At 38.4% G+C, this 26525-nt stretch overlaps 2 protein-coding genes across 5 annotated transcripts; one reads left to right on the top strand and one right to left on the bottom strand.

The window, feature by feature from the left end:
- The first annotated feature begins 6365 nt into the window (after positions 1-6365).
- LOC118271689 (calphotin) lies at positions 6366-11494 on the top strand. The gene is made up of 5 exons (XM_050693915.1): positions 6366-6532; positions 6768-7908; positions 7999-8718; positions 9079-10108; positions 10199-11494. Exons 1-5 carry the CDS (start codon positions 6506-6508, stop codon positions 11409-11411), a joined length of 4131 nt encoding a protein of 1376 aa, XP_050549872.1. The 5' UTR covers positions 6366-6505; the 3' UTR covers positions 11412-11494.
- Positions 11495-11605: 111 nt separating this feature from the next.
- LOC118271690 (protein gooseberry-neuro) lies at positions 11606-23536 on the bottom strand. 4 transcript variants are annotated; one of them, XM_035587842.2, is made up of 7 exons: positions 22951-23536; positions 22728-22766; positions 22180-22352; positions 20561-20698; positions 19573-19681; positions 13502-13698; positions 11606-12551 (listed from the first exon to the last, which is right to left on the bottom strand). In XM_035587842.2, the coding sequence occupies exons 1-7, from the start codon at positions 22985-22987 to the stop codon at positions 11820-11822; spliced, it is 1425 nt and encodes a 474-aa protein (XP_035443735.1). In that variant the 5' UTR covers positions 22988-23536; the 3' UTR covers positions 11606-11819. The 4 variants fall into 4 exon arrangements, with proteins under 4 accessions (XP_035443735.1, XP_035443734.1, XP_035443736.1 ...); XM_035587841.2 differs by having other exon boundaries at positions 20561-20701; positions 22951-23532; XM_035587843.2 differs by lacking the exon at positions 22728-22766 and having other exon boundaries at positions 20561-20701; positions 22951-23529.
- Between the last annotated feature and the right edge of the window lie 2989 nt (positions 23537-26525).

Below are 26525 nucleotides of genomic sequence, written 5' to 3'. Positions count from 1 at the left end.
AGTGAACTATTGTGGTTTTCGTATGAATTAGTAATTAGGTCGAACTAGTTGGGAGTAAGTGGAAATGTCTGGTTTCAGATTTGGGTCTGAATTTGGAAGGATTGAGTCGATATACTTATATCGACTCAATCAAGCCCGATCACTTGATCAGGCTTATCGTTCTACGGGGAGGACTAAGGAAGAGGCCTTTGTTCAACAGTGGACTATTCGGGCTGATAATGACGATGAAGTGATCAACGCCACCCATGAATACATGTCCATGGTTGGCGCTGATCACTTATTTTAGATCGACGATCTAGGTGTTCTTTCGTAATTCGTGTCATAAATGGAAAGATGCGTAGGCATTCATAATGCGGTTTTTCAGAAAATCCCACGAGTGAGACACAACAACTACTTAGTGCGACTGAAATAACTAAAATAAACAATTCTGCTTCTTTAAACATTGAATACAGTATTTCATGATAGGCACTTTAAGTATACAATCGTTTACTTTAGCATTAAAACTGTGTTTCGTTAAATAAACAGTAGACAGATAAGAATGTGTGTTTAGCCAAACCTTATAAATGTTCGTTTGTTTGTAAATGTATAAAGGCTCTTGGAAAAATTGGTAAAAGTATATCACGCGCGATAAAATTAACGGATTAAGGGTGTACCTACATCCATGTATTATTTATCATTATATTATTGGTTTGTATTTATTATACACACATTTGTGTGTCAACTAGGTACTTACACGTTGTATAAAATGTAAGTAGGTACACAATACATATACAAAAATCCGAAGAAATTATGTATAATAAATAGGTTAACAAATATTCGTTACATTTAAAAATAGAAACACTTGTCTAATGTCTATGTTGATTCGATTCCCCTCAAACAAGCGCCTTTTAATTTAAGAATAGCAAACAAGATGATCAATGAGACTCGGGAGTTGAATTCGTAGCAGGAGCTTTGTCAGTATTTGATATTAATGTCTTTTACAAGCAGAAAAGTAGATGTAAGACATTTTACTTGTAATTGCTAGATTAGCTAGGATTTATGAAAGGCTAAATTGTCTTATAAATGAATAGGTAATATTATTATAGTTGAACACCAGCTCATTCCTTACGGATTTTAGATTATCTATTTACTAGGTATCTTTAAGGCTAACCGGTGAATTACTTTTTCCCGCGTTATAATTTTATATGTATTGAATTCAGTCAAGTTCTTGAATTCTGTATGTTATATAGGCAGAATGCATGTATTACAATACTTATTAATTTATTATCAAAGTATATAGGTACATAGCTTAGAAATTGCTATCGTTCTATAATAAATTCTGTGAATAAATGTTTATCCTACTAATCTTACTAATATTATAATTGCAAAAGTTGATATATTTGTTTGTTTGTTACTCCTTCCAGCCAAGGGGTAGATTATGGTCTGGAATAAGACATAGGCCCACGGGAACGCGGGTGAAGCCTCTTGTAGAAGCTAGTCGTTAATACTTGAACACCAGCTTATCCCTTACGGATTTTAGATTATTATCTACTACTACTACATGCCCAACTTTCTCCCTCGTTGAATTTATACATTATAGAATAGATATAATGTATATAACAGAATGCTTATGTATTATCAGAATGCCTATCTTCATAGTTTAGAAATTGCTATACTAATTCTCTGAATGAATGTTTCTTCTGCATAATATTGTCTCATTACCTATTTTTATGCATGTGTGTGTAAGTAATGCATCTTAAGCCGATATTATGTCGCTTTTCCCGTTTATATTGTGAAATAGATTTATGAGATTATGTTTGTACCGCTTTCGCGTAGCAATGATGCTCTACTTTATTTTGTATAACTATGTATGAGTCCCTATTCAATTTGAACTGGAATCTATAATATCCTCCATTAAAAATGAATCCATCATTTCCTGATCTCACTACAGCTGAAAAGGACTTTTTTAAAAAAAAAAAACAAAATATATTTTCATATTGTAGGATTCAATAATTTCACAGTCGTGCAGGCGCCTGGTTCTGATGACAATTTGTGATTATTTGATAGGATGCGGTCTAATGCACTTTGTGAATAATGCGAACGAATGTGAATCATCAATTGTGAGTGATGGAAACATGTTTGAGAGTTGTTCATTGCACAATCGATCTTTTTACTGCTTCTCTTGCTGAAGTGTCCATAAAATCCCCGATATTCCCAAAAATGTACAGTTTTCAACAGGCACTGGCAAACCCATGTTTGTATTTGAAACCCTGTAAGAATAGAAATATGTATACAGGTTATTGTATAGCAAATTGATCACAATGTGGCAAGAGTACTGCCACAATACTCATCATTTCAAATTAAAACTACTTGAAACCTCGACATTAAACAGCCATCGACGGCCAGCTTTAGGTGATAGGTTTTACCAAGAACACCTCTTAACTATAAAATACAACATGTTATAAAATGTTGCTGATTAAGTCTTCGGATTACAGACTATTATTATGTATTTGATTTATTGTTTACAACAATGCGACACATCACGTCACTCGACATATTTTGCACCCAGCTCGTGGTTTTAAAACTAAAAAAAAAAAAAACGTTTGCCATTATAGCTTAGTTGACTAACAATGTAGGCAAAAAATTGTCTCGTTATAACTTTTGTTGCCTACCAAATGATGTCATGAAAGCCTCTGGATATGAGTCTGAACCAATGAATGTGTGGGTCATGGCGGTACAATTACAAGAGGCTTTAGATTTATTTCTTGTGATGGGTAAAGTATAATTTTTGATATTGAGGATATTATAGATTAATAGTTCAAATTGATTAGGGACTCATACATAGCCAGCTATACAAAATAAAGTAGAGCATCATTGCTACGCGAAAGCGGTACGAATTTTCGCTGGCTCAGCTATGTTTAAACGTTTGTATGGGATAATTATACCCGCTGTTTTTAGGGCTTTTCCGTCAATTATTTGATATTTTCTCGCCGTAAAAACCATCCTTGAATTCGACGAATATTACAAAAATAGAATTGGCCAAATTGGTCCACGCGTTCTCGAGTTATGCGCTTAACACTTTTGGCGATTCATTTTTATATATAAGATGTTTGTAACACGATAACATCGTACGTCAATCATTATGCTTTGGTTTTTCTAGCTATTGTAGAGATGAGTTTGCATTTTTTATTCCTAAGTAATCGGAAATATGTTGGTATTTCTTCTAGTTCCTAGAAATTTTTCAGCAAAAGTGCACTTTTGTAATTAAGTAGCATTCGTATTGTCTAAGTCACATGGTTTCAAGTTTAAAAGAGCCATGCTTCGACACGAAGACCGGATTGCTATCACGGTCTCAAATAAAACCGACACATTGTCTTTCGTCATGTGAGTGAGATTACCGGAGGTCCAATTGAATTCCCAATCCCTGAATCTCCCCCCGAACCTCCCAACTAGGACGGCAAGAATAGACACATTGATATTGGTCACTGAGTCTGAGACTCCTCTCGTACCCAAGGCGGGAGAGGAAATTATGATTTTCCAATTTAAAAAATACATTGACCACCCTAATTCCCGACAATGCGACAATACGTCACCAAAACCCATCGTGTGTCGTATCTAATAAGCATTACTCGACGTAACAATGTAATGTTATTATCTTGTTGCCTACCCGGACTGCCTCGGTGTCTGGTTGAATGTGTCCATGTCAAACAAGAGGTTTTAGGTTTGATTCTTGTGTTGGGTAAAGTATAATTGTTTATTTTCAACATAAATTAATAGTTTTAATTATTCTATCTATCAGACTGAATGGCAATATGATCACAATGTCCTCTGACTATATGGGACATAATTATAATAAAACCACTTGGCTTTGGCTACAAAAGACATCATTCTATGTCATTACTATCTTGTAATATTATTACAAATATATTTAAGTAACTGTTTCGAACATTCTGCGTAAGGTTCTTAGAATTTTAATGCTCAATTTCCGAGACTCATTTGGTGTACAATAGCCGAAGCATGCAAACAATGTAATCTGTGAGATAAGTTACAAGACAAAAGGTAAATGCACGTGATCTCATAGCGTAATGTTGTCCTTACTGACCCTGACAGTGGAGGTTTTAATTGTACAAGGTTTTATTTTGGGGCCTTGAACAGATCGTACCTAAGGACGGAATTAATAAACAATCTTTGGGTGCGGTCGGTACCAGAGATGGGAACCAGCCAATCGGAACCAACGTAGTGCTATGCTACGTTGGTGTGGATACGTTTGGCTTCCACCAATTATATTCATTGGTATGGATCCAGCAAAGCTAGGTTTTTTATATGGAAAGATGTGTGCTATGAATGCGTGCTATGATGTGTGCTATGGATTTCACTACTATTGATTCATTGCATACTCGAACAACGCATCTTTGTCGCACAGGACATACTAGTATCAGAGGGAACAGTCTCATTATTTTACAGCATAGCTATTCTATTATATCTATAGATCTTCGTAACATACATAGCGCATCTCTGGTGGAAAAGCACCTTTAATCTCTAGATTAATGGATAGGTTTGAATTGAATTAAGTAAGTTCAAAAGTAAAGTTGATAAAATATTTTGGATTAAAATCAGTTAATGATTTCAGCCGTTAATGGTATTAGTGCAGTGTGTTAATTGTATATAAGTTTTATACTAATCACACTGTTTCGTAGGTGCGTTTACAAAAATATAAGTTCACATACTCCCAGACCCAAAACAACAATTTATAGATTCAACAAAGAGTTGCTTCGTGCGGGAACCACTACACGTTGCGTGGCAGTCGGTTGCCTTGCCACCGCGCCAACCGTGCAGTCAGTTGTTATACAGACAGGGTATGAGCTGTCTATCTCATGGGGCGGGACAGGCGAAGCCGCTGATAGAAAGTAGTACTTATAAGAGAAGTTTGTTTCTTTATATCATCGTCATCTTCATCATATTACCAGGCTACATGACATCCATTATGACTTTAATTGCATATTGTGGTATTATTTTAACATTTGCATTGTAGAAAGGATTAGCAATAGTGGCACTGATCTGGTCACATTGCTCGCAGAACCAATGACCGTTAAGGTACTGTTGTTTTAGTATGGAGATTACTTTTAGGTCAATGCAGTGAAGCGCACTCTCTAGTTAGATAGAGTGATCGTTTTGGCAAGATGGCTGGTAGTAGTTGGATCCAAAGAGCTGTAGATTGATTGACATTACTGTAAACTAAAGAATTAAACACTAAAGCTATTGAAGAGGCCTGTTTCCAATAGTCAAGTGCATGAAAACGAGCTAATGATGATTTTTGAAATCGGGCACTAAGCTAGTGGACGGACGAGTAAAAAGTAAAATACTTAAGATGTCCAGATACAGTATCACTACTTAAACAAACTAATTGTAATTCCTGTAGTCATACAAAAAGGTTATCTATGTCGTTAACACCAGACTCAGTTGATACTTGCATAAAAAAACTTATTTGCGTTTATATGTTACTACTTCTCATTTTGACACGCTATGTAAGAGTAAAAAATCAAATTCTAGATCAATCCGAGAGCGCATTTGGCACTCTGATTGGTGGGTTTATTCGAACCGGCCAATCGGACCGCCGAAGGTACTCTGTTTCAAATACTGTTAAAGTAAAGCAAACTCGTACTACAGGTGCTGTGAACTAATGCTTCGATGCTATGATTAATCTTGAGATACTGACCCGAAGTGTAATGAGAGATAACGCAAAGCAAATCATGATAAAGGTTTTGTAAACCACATTATGCAAAATACCCCACTTAGTACTTGAAAAACCCAGGTACACTTTCTAATCCTTGGTGCAAATATTTCTAAGTAGCGCTGTGCAGTAAATATTTTCTTAGATATAATTAATTATATCGATGTTGGAATTTCACTTTACACTAGAAATCTGATAAACAAACAACTGTTGTTAGTCTTAAAATAAAAGTTCGCATTTTTCCCATCAATATCATATGCTTTTCGAGTAATCGATAGGCCGATAGGACTATTTATACTATCAATTAATTACCTTTATTTCCCCAATTAGTAGGACCGTTCTTGTCTTTCTAACTATAATTGTTACCACCGGATATTACGTGTAATATTTAATTCGCACATAAAGCTATTTCCGTTCTGATTATTACGTTGAATGATAACAAACATCCGTTTGTTTGTATGTAACATTTAGTTAGGATTTTCTTTGCTGCATTGATGAGATAGTCGTCATAAAATTATGGCTTGTGTTTACTTTGAGTCAGACGTCGCGAAAACATTTTGTTTGGCCAAGACTTTACTACGCACCAGCTATCTCAGTGGGAGCCATTATCTAACGTTATCTATGTTAATTACTCGTTGAAGTATAAAAGGCCAGGTTTACAAAATTCTAAACAAATTTAAACGAACGAGCTCATACGAAACACAAGTACACATTATTTGAAGTGTGAAACGAACGAATTTCGCGTTTAATGAAAATAAATAATATCACAATCAAAACATACAATATCGGTTCAAAATGAGGATCATTTATTTACTTCTTCTTGTAAGTAATGCTTATTTTAAATGTTTTTATTTTTAAAAGATCTTAGAAGGTTCAGTTAAGTAATTAGTAACAATCATTGGTTTAGTGACGTGTAACAAAGCTTTTACTTATTTGTGTTCAACATGTATGACCAAATTATTGTTATACGTAATATTAGAGTCAAATAGAGTTATGTATTGTGATTAATTTGGTCAGAGTTTATTAGTATTTATATATATATTTTTTTTATTTACAGGTGTCCTTGTTTTGTCTGGTGAGCGCGAAATATTTGCCCAATGAACGTGCTTCAGGCATCTTGCTCAGGAAGCCTAGATCTTTATCAGATGAATCAAATATTTCAAATGAAAGTAATGATGATGATAATACAAATGAAAACGATGACGACAATGACGATTCCTTGGAGCGTAAACAACTTGAACAACAGTTGAAACTTCAAGAGAAAAGAGAGAAAGAGGAGCGAAAACGGATAGAAAGAGAACGTAAACTTCAAGAAAAGCTTGAAGAAGAGGAACGAAAGTTGCAAGAAAAAGCAGCAGAACGGGAACGTAAACTACAGGAAAAACTGGAAAAGGAAGAACGCAAGCGGCAAGAGAAATTAGAAAAAGAAGAGCGTAAACGACTAGAACAAGAAAGAAAACGGCAAGAAAAGCTTGAGAAAGAAGAACGTAAACGCCAAGAAAAGATTCAAAAACATCTAGAAGAGATCGAAAAGCAAACTGCCGAAGAAAATAACCCGGTGGTTGACAGCTCTTCTGAGTCCACAGAGGACAATGATCCCATGGATTTGGAAGATATTTGGAAGAACTATGTGTATTCAAGGTACGGGTTAACTGCTAACAACAGTGACATTGAGAAGCAGGCTGCCGTGAACAGATATTTGTCAGAAGAGCTTGGTTTAAGTGTTAATAGTACTAAGGTTGAATATCGCCAAGCAGTTTTACAACTAGTGCAAAACAAATTGTTAAATGATACTGGTGCACCGGATAGTTTCCATAATTATTTGATTAGTCACGTGAATGCCGTGTACATTCAGAGGCTTAGTGCAGAGTTAGAAGCTAAAATAGCCGAATTGGATAACGAGACTGCTTTATTGCAAAATGTCAGTTTACCGTGGGTGACCGAGGCCCAACAAACAATTGAACAAAAGAGAACCATACTTCAAACTGTTGTTCAATTTTTGTCAAACGTACTTCCCAATTGGATAACTGGAACCCAAACTGGCTCCTCCGCTTCTAATACTCCGACTTCTGACGGCAGTGTATCAGTAGACAATTCATCCCCCGTAGTACCCGTTAATGCTGGCGCCTCAGTAGGTGTTTCATCTAACGCTGCTCCCGCTGACGGTAGTGTAGCAGTAGACAGTTCATCCGCTGCAGGTCCCGCCAATGCTGGCGCCTCAGTAGGCGTTTCATCTAACGCTGCTCCCGCTGACGGCAGTGTAGCTGTAGACAGTTCATCCGCTGCAGGTCCCGCCAATGCTGGCGCCTCAGTAGGCGTTTCATCTAACTCTGCTCCCGCTGACGGCAGTGTAGCAGTAGACAGTTCATCCGCTGCAGGTCCCGCCAATGCTGGCGCCTCAGTAGGCGTTTCATCTAACTCTGCTCCCGCTGACGGCAGTGTAGCAGTAGACAGTTCATCCGCTGCAGGTCCCGCCAATGCTGGCGCCTCAGTAGGCGTTTCATCTAACTCTGCTCCCGCTGACGGCAGTGTAGCAGTAGACAGTTCATCCGCTGCAGGTCCCGCCAATGCTGGCGCCTCAGTAGGCGTTTCATCTAACTCTGCTCCCGCTGACGGCAGTGTAGCAGTAGACAGTTCATCCGCTGCAGGTCCCGCCAATGCTGGCGCCTCAGTAGGCGTTTCATCTAACTCTGCTCCCGCTGACGGCAGTGTAGCAGTAGACAGTTCATCCGCGGCAGTACCCGCCAATGCTGGCGCCTCAGTCGGTGCTTCATCTAACGCTGCTCCCGCTGACGGCAGTGTAGCTGTAGACAGTTCATCCGCGGCAGTACCCGCCAATGCTGGCGCATCAGTCGTTGCTTCATCTAACTCTGCTCCCGCTGACGGCAGTGTAGCAGTAGACAGTTCATCCGCGGCAGTACCCGCCAATGCTGGCGCCTCAATCGGTACTTCATCTAATTCTGTTCCCGCTGACGGCAGTGTAGCTGTAGACAGTTCATCCGCTGCAGGTCCCGCCAATGCTGGCGCCTCAGTAGGTGTTTCATCTAACTCTGCTCCCGCTGACGGCAGTGTAGCAGTAGACAGTTCATCCGCGGCAGTACCCGCCAATGCTGGCGCCTCAGTAGGCGTTTCATCTAACTCTGCTCCCGCTGACGGCAGTGTAGCAGTAGACAGTTCATCCGCAGCAGTACCCGCCAATGCTGGCGCCTCGGTCGGTGCTTCATCTAACTCTGCTCCCGTTGACGGCAGTGTAGCAGTAGACAGTTCATCCGTGGCAGTACCCGCCAATGCTGGCGGCTCAGTCAGTGCTTCATCTAACTCTGCTCCCGCTGACGGCAGTGTAGTAGTAGACAGTTCATCCGCAGCAGTACCCGCCAATGCTGGCGCCTCGGTCGGTGCTTCATCTAACTCTGCTCCCGCTGACGGCAGTGTAGCAGTAGACAGTTCATCCTCCGCAGTACCCGCCAATGCTGGCGCCTCAGTAGCAGTGTCGTCTAACTCTGCCCCATCTGACGCTGGTGTCTCAGTAGATAGTACATCTATTGTTGCCCCCGGTGGTGCAGATGTTTCAGTGGCTGTATCATCCAACGCTGCCCCCGCTGATAGCAGTGTCTCAGTAGACAGCTCATCTGTTACTGCCCCCGCTAGTGTAGATGCCCCAGTAGCCGTGTCGTCTAACTCTGCCCCAGCTAACGCTGGTGGCTCAGTAGAGGGTTCATCTGTTTCTGCTTCCGCTGGTGCAGATGCTTCAGTAGTTGTATCATCTAATCCTGCCCCATCTAATGCGGGTGTCTCAGTAGACAGTACTTCCGTCGTAACCTCTGTTAATACAGCAACCGTTGACGCAGCTCCTGCTGACGCAGCTCCTGCTAACGCGGCCCCCGTAGACGTAGCTTCTGTTGACGCGGCCCCTGCTGACGCAGCTCCTGTTGACGTAGCTCCTGTTGACGTAGCCCCTGTTGACGCGGCTCCCGTTGACGCAGCCCCTGTTGACGCGGCTCCCGTTGATGCAGCCCCTGTTGATGTAGCCTCAGTTGACACCACCACCTCTAATGTAGCCCCTGTTGACGCGGCTCCCGTTGACTTAGCCCCTGTTGACGCTGCTCCCGTTGACGCAGCCCCTGTTGACGCGGCTCCCGTTGATGCAGCCCCTGTTGACGCGGCTCCCGTTGATTCAGCCCCTGTTGACGCAGCCACCGTTGATGTAGCTCCTGTTGATGCGGCTGCCGTTGACGTCGCCCCTGTTGATGCCGCCACCGTTGATGTAGCCCCTGTTGATGCCGCCACCGTTGATGTAGCCCCTGTTGATGCGGCTCCCGTTGACGTCGCCCCGGTTGATGCGGCCCCAGTTGATGCCGCCACCTCTAATGTAGCCCCTGTTGACGCGGCTCCCGTTGACGTCGCTCCTATTGATACCGCCACCGTTGATGCAGCCACCGCTAATGTAGCACCCGTTGACGTCGCCCCTGTTGATGCCGCCACCGTTGATGTAGCTCCTGTTGATGCGGCTCCCGTTGACGTCGCCCCTGTTGACGCAGCCACCGTTGATGTAGCTCCTGTTGATGCGGCTCCCGTTGACGTCGCCCCTGTTGATGCCGCCACCGTTGATGTAGCCCCTGTTGATGCAGCTCCCGTTGACGTCGCCCCTGTTGATGCCGCCACCGTTGATGTAGCCCCTGTTGACGCGGCTCCCGTTGACGCAGCCCCTGTTGATGTAGCCCCAGTTGACGCCGCCACCTCTAATGTAGCCCCTGTTGACGCGGCTCCCGTTGATGCAGCCCCTGTTGACGCAGCTTCTGTTGACGTAGCCCCTGTTGATGCAGCTACCGCTGATGTAGCACCCGTTGATGTAGCACCAGTTGACGTAGCCCCTGTTGAAGCGGCTCCCGTTGACGTAGCCCCTGTTGATGTAGCGCCCGTTGACGTAGCTTCTGTTGACGTAGCACCCGTTGACGTAGCCCCTGTTGACGTAGCCCCCGTTGACGTAGCCCCCGTTGACGCAGCCCCAGTTGACGCATCCCCTGTTGACGCAGTCCCCGTTGATGCGGCTCCTGTTGACGCGGCCAATGTTGACGCAGCTTCCGTTGACGCAGCTCCCGTTGATGTGGCTCCCGTTGATTCGGCTCCCGTTGATGTAGCACCCGTTGATATAGCCCCCGTTGACGCAGCCCCCGTTGACGCAGTCCCCGTTGACGCAGCCCCTGTTGACGCAGCCCCTGTTGACGCAGCCCCCGTTGACGTTGCGCCTGTTGATGTAGCCCCTGTTGATGCAGCTCCCGTTGACACTGCCCCTACCGACGTAGCTCCCGTTGACGCAATCCCTGCTGACTCGGGAAACTCGGTGGTAGAATCATCTAACCCTGCTCCAGCTGATGCTGTTGCGGTTCCAACCGATGCAGGTGTAACTGAGAGCCCTGTTGCCGTTAATACGGAGGGAATTATTTTAAGTTCAACTGACGCCGTACCCATCGATGTTACTAGTGCATCTGAAAGCAACGTATCTCCCTCTGGATCGGCTGATCCAGTTTCTAGCTCTGGACAAGCCTCTGATGCTGTAAATAATGTAGAGACCACTGTGGCACCTTCAGTTGTTCAAGAAAACACTAATACTCCCGCTGTACCGGAGTCAGTCTACGGTGAAACCTTAGCTCCGGTACCTTTTGAAGACGGTGCAGCATTGTTAGAAGTAACTACCCAATAATAATGAATTCTAGATTTGTACAATGTTGATATTAGTTGTTTATTCTTTGATGTTTATTTAATTAAATAAGTTCTGGCATTTGATTTAATGTTTTAATTATTATAACGATTAAATAGGTATATTATACATAATTTGTAAATAGAAACCAATTGAATAGGTATAAGACTATTTGTACATTGAATAAAACAACTGAATAATAATAATTAACCCTTTATTATCTAATGACTCTCTTAGTAACAATTTACAAATGTTTGGTTTTATAATAGGTATATCATTAAATGGAATGCAAAATAGAGGTAATTTCTCACAAACGTTCCTTATTAAAATAATTATTAAACTAAAATGTAATATAAATATATTAAATAAAGTTAATACAATATTTACTAAATAAAATTCCTAGTGATTATGTCAAATCCAGTACTTGTTAGCAGTGTTCGGTGGATTTGGATAGTTGTGCTGGGACAGGGGATCTGATACGTTAGGGAACGAGTAAGGATCATTCATGTACTTATATTCACTTGACAGACCGGCCAGGCTCATATTCAGTGAATTGTGTGACGGACTCCAATTAGAAGCTACAGATGGATCCGCAGAAAGTTTGGAATAATCAGCAGGAACTTTAGGATAGTCATTATTTGGTAACGCTTTGCTATACTCATCACCAGTCGGTTTATCAAAAGTCTCTTCTCTTGGCTCAATAACTTCTTCACTGTTTACTTTATCGTCAACTTCAGCCTCTTTTGGTAAATAATTAATTGGTTTGTTATATATTTCGCTACTAGGATATCTAGCGTAATCATTTCTTGGAATGCCACTTTCCAATAATTGGCTATGGGGTGGGCCATTGGCACTGGGCACTAAGTGGCTAAAAGTGGATCCCGAAGTGCTAGGAAACGCTGCGTTTTGGAAGGCTTGGTTCAAATGTTGGGACTGAGCCATTAGTTGGTTATAGTTGGCATATTTTTGGTGATGCCAGGCATCAGGGTGTTGGGGATGGTGTTGAGATAGAGAAGGTATTTCTCCAGCGGGATAGGGGCATGGTATCTGAGGCATTGGAATGGAAGAGTAGCCACCAATGCCAGGACTTGGATTGGATCCAGTATGTTTTCTTAGACGCGCACGGCGGTTGGAGAACCAGACCTGGAAATTAAAACAAATAATACATTGTAAAATTTTCTAGTAAATACAAATTTCAACACTGTTAGTGGGGCTGGCTAAACTCTTCTTAATTGGAAAATTTAAGATAGCATTTTTTCTAATCTCAGCGAGAGATTAACTACGAAAACAGGCCATAGTATTCTTTGCTTTCCAAACTGAATAAAAGTTTTGCCGCGATACCTGGAAATATGGTACGATTAAATTTTTTCCTCACGTTCTTTGCGTCATTCAAAATCTTAAGAGATATAATTACGTCGTTACAACAAAGAGTGATTGCTGTTATCAGAGGAGAAGTGTTCCTACGTGCGAATAATATTTGTTATTATTAACAAAAGTAAACCAGAATTAATCCTGATGTAGATCACACTTACGTTGAAAGCGACAGTTGTATGTTTGTATGTACGTTTACTAACTAACGTTCATGTCAGATAATATTGTGTTGATATGACAATCTGTATGTTGTGTGTTTGTTTTGTTATGTGATCGTTATCTTTAGATTCAAGTAATTTTGTTTTTAATATTCATAATCAAAACTAGAGTGTAGGATGGTATTCTCGATGATATACTCTAGGATTTTCTCCTGTATTGTGGTTGCGTTTATGAACATACAATTTCACATACACATGACACCCAGACACCAAACAACAATTTGTGTATCACATAGAAAGAGTTACTCCGTGCGGGAATCGAACCCGCTAATTATGTTGCGTGGCAGCCGGTTGTCCAGCCCCCGCACCCACCGTGCAATGAGGGATAAGGGTTGCATACATCCTATAAATATTAATTTTAGTAAAATTTTAACATATCGAGATATGTTGCGGGTGTAACATCTAATATGTTTAAACGTAAACCTATATCTATAAAGGACAAAACATGTAATGTCTGATAATATGAACATTAACAAACTTAAGTAGTCAGTTAAAGACACTTACTTGTATCCTAGCTTCAGTGAGTCCAGTCTGCAGAGCTAACTCCTCACGAGTGTAAACATCAGGGTACTGGGTCCGATGGAAAGCCCTCTCCAATGCATCCAGCTGTTCTCCAGTGAATGTGGTACGAGATCGTCGCTGTTTCCTCTTGAGTGTCAACCCTGGCTCCGAGTCTATGTCTGACGAATCTGAACCTCGCCCTGGAAAGATTAAAAGAAAATTATTATTGATTTTGTGTTACGTCAATAGGTATCAAGCTGATGCTTAATAATGTGAGGATCGAGGTTAACCAAAACTAGAAAAATTACGAAAATAATTTCAGCACAATCCTGAACTAAATTTAATTATTCTTTATACTTTACAATTATAAAATCATGTAATAGGTTATATTTTAAATTTAAATATGCAACTGTTTTTGTGTCCCTAATAAATAAAATAAACGTTATGTAATTTCTAAAACGAGTGAAGTATTTAAGTTAATTATAAACTTGGATTAAATCATTGATAAGGTACGTTTGAACCACGAACCAAAACATGTTGGGATTAAACGAATCCTTGTAGCGATTGTCTATCAAGTCTTCCTTGATGATCTTAATGATAAAATAGAACGTGATAAACTGTCACGTTGCGGCGATCCTATAATTTATTTGACGTTATATTACAGCAATTTGTCTTCATCTCTTTTTTGTAACACGCGTTATTTATTAACGGAGTGTTTTTTGTGTAAACCCACATCATGTTTTAATTCGCCTAAATCAAGAACGGCGGGGCTCGCGGGTCGATCTCATTTATAAATCGGTAGCGGTATCCTACGGAAACTGATTAAAAAACACCCGCAACAATACACGGCTTTGGCCTTAAAACTGATTTCAAAAAATGCGGCTTATATTAATAGCCTTTTGAAAGAAGTCAAAATTGAATGATATGAAAAAATAGGGGCTCAGCGTGGCACGGAATAAGGAACACCCAGAGCGGCGGTCCCTTTGTCGGCCTCTTTGCTGTTCGGGTGACATTTTGGCACCATTCAATATTTTGGTGTCGCGAGCTGGATTTATGACATGTAAGGCGAAAGCACGGGTTTAATACGACACCCGCAGAATTAAATTGGGAGGTGTGCGCAAACATGCGAGCTAACACTCAATTTATGAAGGTTACAAGTAAGTAGGGAACTGAACGCTCGGATGCTGATGGCACCGAGTTTCTGTAGAATATATGTACATTTGAAATTAGACTAAATTGGAGTTTAATCTCTTTTTAGTGATTTTGTTACAGAATAAATTCATTTGAAAAACGCTTCTTTGTTTATGCATCTACTTTTATTTAATGACAAAAGTTTCAAAAACAATTGCGGGATAATAACAAGCCTCGAGAAATAAGCCTACATATAAATGTTTTATCAGAGAGTCTTATTTATTTGCAAAAGTTTAAATATGAGGATATTTGTATGATAAATGGTTTTATTTAACTAATTCGTATCTCCATAATGATGCATCGGCATAATTAAACGCACGAGGCAACATCTCTAAGCACAAAGGTTGCGACAAATAAAAAACAAGGCATTGTAATAAAATGATTTACATTGCTCAAATTCTCCGGCTGGCCGAGACAGGGACAGATTTATTTAGTCTTTTTTGTTACGAGTCCTGATCATAACGTATGAGGCTAAATACAAATCGAAAATACGAAATAATCGAGAGCGATTTAAAACTTTATGGCGTGGTCGTAAAGTTCACTCCGCTTGTTTTCATTGTGGAGGTGCACTAAAGCAAAACTATGAGGGATTTTATGTTCAAAGAAAGGCGAGAGGTTTATGGATGAGTGGTACGTGGGAGAGGGCGAGAGAAACTTTGGCGATTGCCGAAATGTGACCCCGTGAAGAGGCGCGCGCGCGGCTCCACTCAAAAGTCATAATTTGGGAGTTGAAAGAGCGGCGGCGGAGGTTTAACACCTTCATAATCTGGGTTCATTAAAACGGTCGGGTCGGCCTTTGTTTCAGCGGGTTGTTTCCATGTTAACAGATGGTTGGATTAGCACGTCTGCGTGTTGTGGGCGGCGTTGCTTGTTTCTTGCCGCACGCTCGACAGCTTCTTCATTTTAATGTATTATTTCTAAATACTTTTCATTCTTTTTCTGTGTTATGATTTCAAGTTTAAATATTTAAAGTACCGATATTTTCAAAAGCCTTACAATTATTTTTGTTCAGCGTTCCAGTAATATTTCTCTTTTATCCTACTGAAATTTTACTAAAGTTTCAGTTGCGGTTTATCGGTAAAAGCGGGATGGCTGAACTATTACTATAACAAGGTCGCTTTCACCGCTCTGTTGTGGTTTACTATACGTAATTGGCTTAAGCTGCCATTATTCGGCTAACAAATACGTGAAAGGATTCCTCTATTCTTGACCAGACATTGATTCAAAACGTTGTATTGTGAGTTCTTTGACTGGTTTTGAGATGAATGGATGTGTGGCAAAACATTTAAAAAAATTGGATTAATGCAGCAAATGTACCAGCTTCATGACAGCATTACTTCAATCACTTCAAACACACTACAATAGTTTTATTAAAATAAATTCTCTGGGGTCATAAAGAGACACCATAAAGCTATGATGTAAGCTTGTTAATGCTCATTCAAAAGTACTCCGCCTCCTCTTTGTCGGTCGCTCTCGACCACTTCCGGAGTGCCTCGTGTCTTTCTGGGAGGGCTCTCATTGAATAATGTGATGAGACAAAATTGTCTTGAATACAACGCGAGGTAATAAATGCCCACTAAATAATTGTGAGGCCGCGCGTGTTAGACGTTGAATGCGGTTTACATGGCGTATGTACATCAGCGAAAGTGTAGATCAAGTGCTTTGGAATATGACGAATTTTGTACTTGCAGTTGAGGATGCGAATTGTGCATTTTTTAATTTTTGTCAATATAATTGTTGTAAATATAATTTCAAATATCAAAATAAATCGTTGTCACTAAAGCGTTAATTTTTTATTGGGTAACTTTCTAATTTATTTGTTTTTACACAAAGTATAGGAATGTGTTTGTATATAAACAAAATATTCCTTATGTAAAAAGCTTCATAGAAACCAAAGCTAAACCGGAGTTAGATATAGAGTGAGTGTTCTGTTCGTCACTTCGATAATCGCCTCTGTGGTCCCGCGGTCCGCGACATTAGTTGATTCTAACGACCGATGTTATTAAACAAATGCGAGATTTTATCGCCCTCCCGCACTCTTTTGTTTTGCCTTGATGCTCTCATGCGTCTGTGAAAGCAGATTGTTCTTAAAGTAATGTTGTATATCGAAGGTACTTCTGTACAAATGTATCGTGTCTAATTCTGATGATATAAACATTTTTCATCGTTTATTTTATGGTTAGACCTACGTCAAAGGAATGGATTTTTCGTATAGTATAGTTTTGGTGTAGATGTAAATGGGTCAATCTCCAAAACAATCATCAGAGCGATCACAAATAATAATAACAACGCGGCTTGTTAGGGGATGTTTCTATTCTGTTATATAAGATTAGAAATTGTACCTCGTTTATAACTCGCAATAGACATTACTTATTACTTATCTACTATAAGGAAGAAGAGGTATGAAGTTATAATATATTTATACTCTCCATAATATTTATGAGAGCCCTAAAAGTGTTTAATATCTGTAAGTTGATTAGCAATGCAATATATTATGCACTCATGCACATGAACTAAAGCCATCAATGCAGTTATTTAATGATCATTTTTATTATCTATAACGTATCTCTGATGTCGTGGGAAAATAATAAAATTTACATAATGGAAGGTTTTAACTGAAGTACTTGAAGTTATTGGCCTTCATCATCATCATATCAGCCATAAGACGTCCACTGCTGAACATAGGCTTCCCCAATGACTTCCAGTTAGGCTGTCTATCTGTCTGTTATTGACCTTATGTAAGACTGCTACTTCCGCGCGGTTTCACCGCTCTGCTTGGCTGCTTTGGTCATAGCGTGATGTTTTATAACCCATAGTCTTCCTCGATAAATGTACTATTCAATACAAAAATTATTATTCAAATCGGACCAGTAGTTTTGGGGATTAGCGCGTTCAAACAAACAAAAAATCAAACAAACAAACTCTTCAGCTTTATAATATTAGTGTAAGATATCCTCAGCTCAAATAATACCAGTCTTACTAATACCCCAAAATTTGCTTAATTTTAATTGGTAATACTATCTATTATAGCTCTCAAATTGATTTATTATTTTACTGGTCTAAGAGAGCCTAAAATAAAATTTATTATTGTTAGTCTTTTAGGTCCAGAAAATTTATGATTTTTCTTCCAGTACCGTATAGGCTCGCTTACTAGTATTATGGGCTTATAGGCATTAAGAGTAACAAGGGCAAGTTGGATCAGCCAACTGTCTTGGCTGATAATAATAAATTATGTAGGAGCTTTGGATTACTTGTTCAACTTACGTAAGAGTGAGCTACAGTTGGGGGAATAAATAAATAAAAATGCCTGTATTTTTTCCACTCTATCACATCACATCACAGTTTATAAGTGACCACTACTGACAAAAGGCTATACTCGCACGAACAATGTCTGACTCCTAAGTTACCCATTGTCTATCTTATTTTACTCATATATAGGTGAAATAAGTTTAAGTTTTAGGTAATCCAAAATGTCATTTCAATAAACACACAAACAAACAATAATGTTGCTAGACTAAGAAATATTAGTTCCAGCTGCAACTGCTATAAGTTTCGCTAACGTTGGCAACACTTGTTGATTACATTTCAATGGGCCATAAATTTGTTATGATGCCATAATTATTGCTCTGATTGCATATTCCAACCGTTAAAGTTTATCAAATACCTACTAGCAGTACATAATGAAATGGTAAATAAGATTTTCACGGTTCTTTTAAATCAGTATTTAACTTTATTTACCTATTTTTTTCTCTTCCTAAGAATCTTCATTTTAATGTACCGTCAAATCAATATTTGAGAATTGAGAAATAAGTTATTACAATTGGTCTAGCAGATTGCGGAGATTTTGCAATAATTTTGAAGATATTAATATTTATTTCTAAAGAAATATTTAAATGAAATAAATTTAATATCATTTTTACAAATATAATTATGTCAACCTTTGTTATATTATTTCGTTTCAAAATATTTGCTCTAGTTTACGTTCTATATTTTTGTATCGGTATAATTGGTTTTCTTATCTCAAAAGATGAATAAATTGTTCGTATGGAGCCATCACTCAGATTGCAGAAAATAAAAAGTAATATTTCTTTCCTCAATCATCACAATCAATTTATTGCGAATTGTCAACTGAATTAGATGAATAGATCGATCACCAATCAAAAGTATTTTCAGCTACTTGATCGAAATCATTCTAGCAGTTAATTTGATGATTTCTATTTATATTTAGACTTCGCAATTCGTCACATTGAAAATAGACAGTGTTGCGGAAATCGTTTGTGGTGAATACTTGCATAAGATCAAAGCGCGGTGGGCGGCAGTTCTTTCATTGAGGAGTTTTGTCGGTAACAGGTACGGGACATTCGAAGGACAATTAAACTTGGCGACAAAATGGAGCAACAATGACACTACAACCAAAACATGTTACGTAGATTGTTCGTATTTCAGCACTATCGAGACGCGCGGCAGGTGACCGCGGTACACTTTGTCGGTCACCTTTACCTCGCCGGCGTTGGGCTCATTCGCAAAACGCCGCCCTTTGAAACCTCGAGAACAAACTTCAATATTTCAAATGGCAACAATGACGAAGTAAGATTTGTGTGCGGAAATTGATTTTTTGAACTCGACTCGTGAGAAAGCTTTGACAGGTTGCGGCATTAATGTTGCAAAGTAACCTTTTGTGGGCGATGGGAAGTTGTGCAATGTTTGATGGTCCGACAATATTTTTATATTATAGGAAGTTAAATTGATTTATGCATCGATAATCAGCGTTACGGAGGAGCTTGTGCTTTGGTGGACAGTGACATTTAGGGGCCAAATATTTAACAGAAGTAAAATATTAACTTATAGATCTATTTCCAGACACAATTAACATTGTGACTTACCTCCAAGAATTCCATCGATGCTGTAATCCTTCTTTCCATCTGGATCGCGCGCTCCGCCGCGCAGCAGTCGAGATATGGATGAGATGCTGGGTGGGTCGGACACGCCCTCCTGTAACCCAACGCGTTTGTCTCTCACTGCCTTATTATCAATTTAACTTATGAGCTCAGTCGGACAGCAATGGGATGTAAAACAAAGAAACGATTATGGCTGATTTCGTTGTTTGATTTGCTTTTATTGTAATTTAATGGTGCGGTTTGAGACATGTTTTATATACGAAGTTATTGCTACTTAAGTTAGAAAATGGAATTAGTTGATCTGCTCAAATTTTGAATGAAATAAGAAATAAGTTTTGAATGAGTAAACGTATTGTATTATCATCCAGCGTTAAGTTTATCATTCGTTATTGCCACAGATCAAAGTATTGAACTTTAACGATGAAAGATTATTAAATTGAGTAAATCGTTTTATATTTATCAAAAGTTCATTTCTGCTACGTAGCGTAAATACCAGAATGGGGCTTTGGTATTATAGTAAATATTATTCAACCAACTCCATCCCTCTTCGAAAATAGGATTATTAAGTTTAGTTTCAATGCTGAGCTCTAGTCTAACTATAAGCTGTTCAAAGTTTATAAAATGGTCTATTTTAATAAAATGTTTATTAGTTTACAACATTTCGGTCAACAAGCAAAGTAGCATTACTTTACTTACTTACTAAATACTTTAAGTAAGTATTTGATTTTACTAAATTAAATGGTTCTTTATAATTTTATAACTATCGCACTAACACGTCTATAAAAAGTAAAAGTATGGCAGTTATTTTAAAAAGCCTAATGATATTTTTTGTAGCAAGTCGACACAATGCTTAAAAAGAAACAAAATTTGAGCCAAATTTTTTGAGGTGACATATAATTAAATATTTATACCGATTAAATATAGACAATTATTATAATTGGAAAAAAGCACAATAATGAAAAAAAGTATGTACCTTGATGAGTTTTTCCCGTATCTCCCAGGAGAAGATGCCAGGGTTCTGTCTCTTGAGCTCTTCGATTCTGGCTTCAACTTCTGGTGTGGCAACCCTTGGCTTCGAACCTCCAATCACGCCTGGTCTAATAGAACCCGTCTCCTAGGCGAGAGTTATCGTTGTTTTATTATACAAAAAGCTGACTCTAGGTATAATATTTTCTTTAAAATATCAGTTTTTGGGACAACAATATACGTTTTTTTAGACTTACTGAAGCTGAATATTCTTTCATATTCAAATTGCAAACTATGTATAGAAAAAGAATTTCTCTATCAGGTTGGCAACATCGTATTTTGTGACCTAAAAAACTATAAATGCTGTAAAAAAGACGTTGCTTCGATATTCAAATCGAATTTCACAGATAAACAAAAATTCATTTGAAAGTGTAACTGTCTATTTACTCAACAAAAACGTCTTGAAATTGTTGGATATTTTTATTTGTCGATGTAAATGTTGTGCCAATATTTTGTTTGTCCAGAAGATTGTTCGATGGGGTTCGTAAGGGACATTGTACTACGTAAATAGAAACAGTGTTAGACGGTGTAGCTACTTTGTTTTAGATGTGTGTTCGCAGGTAGGTAGCTGAGGTCGTTCCCTATACTCGCGGAGCGTGGCGAAACGTTTCCTGGGCTAAACAATCGCTATTATGCCGGTGTTGGTGTACTATAGCGCCTATAGGAGCGGTGGTGAAAACGAACCTTCAGGCTCGGCTGAACAGCAGATCAATGGCGATTGTTTGCCGGCTGACCAGTTAAAATACGTAGGCGGCACCTCGACCATATAATACTCTTATGTCTATAACATCGGAAATGTTGTTTTGGTCGCAATCGTAAGTTATCGCCTCGATGTGTTTTATTTTATATTGTCGAGGCGCTACATTACTTGAACTTGTGGAGCTTGACTCCATATTTTGTGGTATTGATAATATTATGTTTATTTGTATGTAGCGATTATGATTGAGATTTGTTTCTTCCTTTCGTCTATCTGGCTAGCAAGACATAATTTTCATGTACGATTGATTATTTATAATTAGGACATTTTGGTTTTCGTTAGACGAAGCAATAATCAGTGTATAGAACTTCCGATAAGCTGTAAAAACCGGATACTTTTAAGTATCTGGTTTTTATACCTACCCAAGATATATTTCTTTATTATTTTGTAAGAGACAAGTTTTTATCAAGATTCTGACTGAATAATTTACTGAAATTTTACTTCAAACATTATTTGTTGTGGAACAGTTACTCAAGGTGTAGCAAAAATATTGATAGAGGTTGCACAATTTCTTTTGAAATTAATTTTTCAAGTTTTAGTTAAGAAGTTCCTCTATGATTCTTCATTTTGAACAGTCTTATGATCAAGGATCCCTATATGACTTGAATAGTAGAGTGGTAGTAGTAAGTAGTAGTAATAGACTAGTAGAGCTTTTCTCAGTATATTTACGTGAGTAAACCGTTATGTTTAGTTAATTTAGTATGTCCCACGATAGTTATTATAAAAATTAAGTTTTTCAGACTGAAATGTAGGCCAATAAAGTGAAGATGATTTTTTTGCATGTTTCTTCTACATAAGTTGTCACTCACCTGGTATCTGTTGAGTATCTTGGAGACGCAGCCGTGCGAGACGCGGAGCTGGCGCGAGATGACGCAGGGCCGCACTCCCGCCGCCGCCATCTCCACGATCTTTAGGCGGATGTGGTTCGGCAGCGGACGACCATTGATGAACAATCCGCCCAACTGGTTGACGCGCCCTTGCCCTAACAATATAGCGCATTATTATAATATTCTCTTGCTTAGTTTTGCAAGGAAAACTATTCTTCATGTGCTTTCTTTCATAGTTTTGATTGGTCAATTCTCCGACGGCCTGAACATGTTGTGGATAAAAATTCCGAAAATAATAGGTTCCAAAAAGGGTAATTAAAATTATACAGATCGTTTAAGAATTATTATGTATTCGCACAAATTGAAAAACACTTGATTATTATGTAAAATAGACTTTTATAGACATACATAAATCACATTAATTGGATGAAATTACCTATATCAATTATATCATACACCTATTAATTTAACCTCCACATTAATTATCTCTTTAAAGAGTTTATCGTTATGAGTGAATTGTACTCACGAACCTAAAGCAAACTCCGACGCTGCGACATTCGGCTCGTCAACTTGGCACATGAAATAGTTTTCGAGTTAGATTTGACGAAGGTTCAAAAGTTAGGTCAGACATTTTTAATTTAAACTTTGTTAATACCGAAAACTGTCCAATACACAAGAAATTAGATTAACGTTAAAGGAAATTTGTTAACAAGTATGGTTATTAAAAAAAAAGAAAAACTTATATACCCTTACCTACCCACACATCCATACCATTTTGGTGACGTTCCATAATGGTATGAGATTCGGTTCAGTACGCTTCCATAAACAATCGCGAACTCAAAGTTTATATCACTGTCGAGTCAGTTCGAACATGTTACCGCCACACTAGTATCAGCTAGCTTCAACAAAAAACATCGCGCCGAGCTTTATATCATTTAAGCGTTAACACCGTAAAACGCCACGAATAATGATAAATATCTGTTTACATTAAATTAAGCGAACGAGATCAAAACACATAATTTAAATTGATTATCACCCATTTGTATTTACATAATTAAAACGACATGTTTAATTAATTACGATGTCATAAATATTGTGATCGGAATAAATGTCTGTGGTGTAGCGACGCGTTCGATGTTAGACGTCAGTTGTACCCAACTATATTCATGAAGGCTATCTGGCGACGTTGTTTTTTGGATTTGGAAAAAGATCGATAGATCGCGTTATCTTTTTTTACTGCGCGTGAGTGCAGTAGAGGAGGTTGTGTAGTGAACTGAGAGTGCCTGTGTACGTACGGACACGGGCCGGTGTGGTGGTGTGCGTGTGCCCGCCGAGGAGGCTGTGTAGAGGGCCCCGTGTTGCTGTGTTGGTGAGTGCATGGTACACTCCCACTACACCAGTGTGAGGCTGTAGAGGAGCCATGCGGTGGGGGAGAGCCAATTTCCAGAAAATTCTCACTCAAAAACATTTTATAATTTTATTAAATCCTAGGTACTATTACAGCATTTACAGCACGACACCATTATAAAGCTTTTTCTAACAGATATCATAAAAAACATAGGTAAAAAAATCACACAAAACGTTATGAAACCGAGCACATAATATAATAGGTTATTATATTTATTTCGTCCCTGAGCTAGAACAATATTTATTCAGTTTTCAAATCATGTGGAAATGTTTGTCACCCGAGTGTGGTACCAAAACAGGCGCTTGCGCCGATGGAGGGGATCGTGTTCTGCCCACTCATTGATCGAGGAACGACAGAAATATATTTGTCTCTCTCTGATAAACTATGCTCGGTATTCGAGGGGTTTTTTATTTCAGTATCGAATATTTGAGCGCAATACTGATACTTTCAGTTGTTTTTTATGTAAGTATTGAAGGCTTGTCACTGAAATCAACTATGTAGTGTGTATTGTTTCAAGTGATGTGGATTATGAGCTTTTATAAACAAAGTATGTTCAAAATATGTTTATTGTTTGAAATTATCGTTCATGAAAAATAAGATTGATATCAAAGCATGATTCATTTATAAATAAAGAAAAGCTTGATTTATATTTTGTTTTGAAAGTTGTAAGCTGAAGTTGCGTCAACAGATGGCGCCATGTATCATGCTATTACAGGTTTACTGATTTGTGTATAACTATTATTAAAATGATAAGCGGCTTAAATATTTTAAATCAGAATCAGGTTTCATAATTTCTACTGTAAAGTGACTATAGTGAATGTAGGTTTAATTGTCAAAAAATAACCAGTCAATGCTAATTTTAAGCTGTCGACTAATTACCAGACATTAAATGTCAATCATTTATGTTTTTTTACATGTGTTATCTTGAATCCCATAACATAATGACATCGATGATTTTATATGAACAATAGACATTTTTATATAAAAAAAACCAGGTCAACTTTACCTTAAAAAATAAAATGATATATTGCGCTTTACATTCCCTGGGAGGATAGGCAGACGTACACATAATATTTAATGTAACACCATCTTAACTTTAGTATGAATCCGATTTCAGTATATATGCTAGTACTAATAATAATATTTTTTGTAAATAAGGAAAATCTTATAAAACTGTGCTACGACAAAGTTTTACACAGCACTTTTTTCAGCTATGTATTTTTAACTCAGTCGATTCCAAAAACCTTTTGCGTTTTACCTTGATCTTCCATTTTATTGTTATTTTTATTTAATTTTATTTGTGTTCTTAAAAGCCATGTCCGTGGGTTTGGCCTGAATAAAAATAGTCCACAGTAGCTTTTACGACTAAAAATAATGTTAAGAAAAATATTTATGTGTTTATTTTTACGCATCAACCTGTTTACGGTTGTCAGAAAAATATTAAAAAGCCAGCAATTATTAGAGCGTTTCCACAAGATTTTTGTCATCGCCATCACCATAATCAATATCATCAATAGTCTTGATAGTTTTTTGGTGGAGTATGGGCTTTTACATAAAAGCGTTTGCCATAATCTGCACCCTTGGCAAGTAGGTAGAAGATTGCTGTTTACAAGGTTGGAGTTTCTCAGATACCTGTTGCTCAGTCTCTGCCAAATATGTGTGCGCCTTATTAGACTTTTACCACACTCACGAAAATAGTAAAGGTAGTTGAAAAGTACCTAGAGTACTTGTTAAAATTTTGTGCTGTGTATTTTTTTAATAGGACAATCCTGCCACATTCTCCCAAAACCGCTACAAGTCCTGTAAGCCAGGATCTACAGTAGATACAACCAAGAAAACACCGGAATACTGAAGTCCGGTCATTCATGTCTAGGATGTCTCTTAGACGCGTCCTAGGGACATGAACGACTGTCTTGGATTTCGCAATAGAATAAATCAGAAGATATTATTGGAGGAGAAGAAAAAGAAAACGATAGTTTCCACTTCCCTCGGTGGATTTAATGCAGGAGACAGAATGACTTAAGCCTAAAGGCACAAAAGAGACTGCACAACTGTACCTATTACAGATTACCTACTACAGATTTCCAAACCACATTGTACTACGTTGAAATTCTCAATATAATTAATCCCGCGTAACTTCATTATCAGTGTCAACGGTCCACTGGATGATATATTGGGTAAAGCCGAACCTGATTGATTAATCTAACGTCGGTTAATTAATGTCACCACGTGTCACGTTGCATTGCGTTTGAGCTTTAGGCTGATTACAATATCATTTAATTCAATCTATGAACCAAAATGCCAAATAACATCACCTCACTGGGCATGGTATTCTATCGATCGCATCGCGCATCCTGGAAAGTAAGTAAATGGAATGTATATTTCAGTATTTTCCGTAATTGTATATTAGTACCATCTGTGTGAACCAATAGTACCAAAAATGATTACAAATAATGGAGGTTTTAAAATTCTGAACTCTTTCAATTTGTGGTCAAGCTTTCGACCATTGTGAAAACTGACCGCCTCTTATACCACTATGTTCATGGATGTGTAAACCAATAGTACTTACCCAAATGATTACAAATAATATAAATTTTAAAATCCTGGACCCTACCACTTTGTAGCCGAGCTTTCGACCTTCGTGGAAAGTGACCTCCTCTTATTACTTACCACTATTTTCACCTAATTGTGTATATTCTAAATAAATAAATACCGAGATTAAAGATATAACTGGAGATAAGTTGGAGTACGGGCACACACATCCATATCTCAATTATTCCCTTCATCGAATAACAGGTGCCATGAAAGTAATGTGTGTGTGTTTAATAGAGCACTAAATATTACAACCTAAACTAACCTAAATAACCTACAACCACAATATGTGGTTTCTATAACATTTGAGACTAAAGTTAACCGCATC

Source organism: Spodoptera frugiperda, chromosome 5 (genome assembly GCF_023101765.2).
Source record: "Spodoptera frugiperda isolate SF20-4 chromosome 5, AGI-APGP_CSIRO_Sfru_2.0, whole genome shotgun sequence".
NCBI lineage: Eukaryota > Metazoa > Arthropoda > Insecta > Lepidoptera > Noctuidae > Spodoptera > Spodoptera frugiperda.
Note: the sequence above shows the minus strand (reverse complement) of the source record. Positions and strands in the feature narration are given on the sequence as shown.

Excerpts from the sequence above, each read along its gene's own strand:
- LOC118271689 (XM_050693915.1), top strand. The coding sequence starts at position 6,506 with ATGAGGATCATTTATTTACTTCTTCTT. Across the intron at positions 7,909-7,998 it reads AGACAGTTCATCCGCTGCAG|GTCCCGCCAATGCTGGCGCC; the intron begins GTCCCGCCAATG and ends CATCCGCTGCAG. Across the intron at positions 10,109-10,198 it reads GTTGACGCGGCTCCCGTTGA|TGTAGCTCCTGTTGATGCGG; the intron begins CGTCGCTCCTAT and ends CGCCACCGTTGA.
- LOC118271690 (XM_035587841.2), bottom strand. The coding sequence starts at position 22,987 with ATGGAACGTCACCAAAATGGTATGGATGTGTGGGTAG. Across the intron at positions 20,702-22,179 it reads AGATACTCAACAGATACCAG|GAGACGGGTTCTATTAGACC; the intron begins GTGAGTGACAAC and ends ACTCTCGCCTAG. Across the intron at positions 13,699-19,572 it reads CATCGATGGAATTCTTGGAG|GGCGAGGTTCAGATTCGTCA; the intron begins GTAAGTCACAAT and ends TAATCTTTCCAG.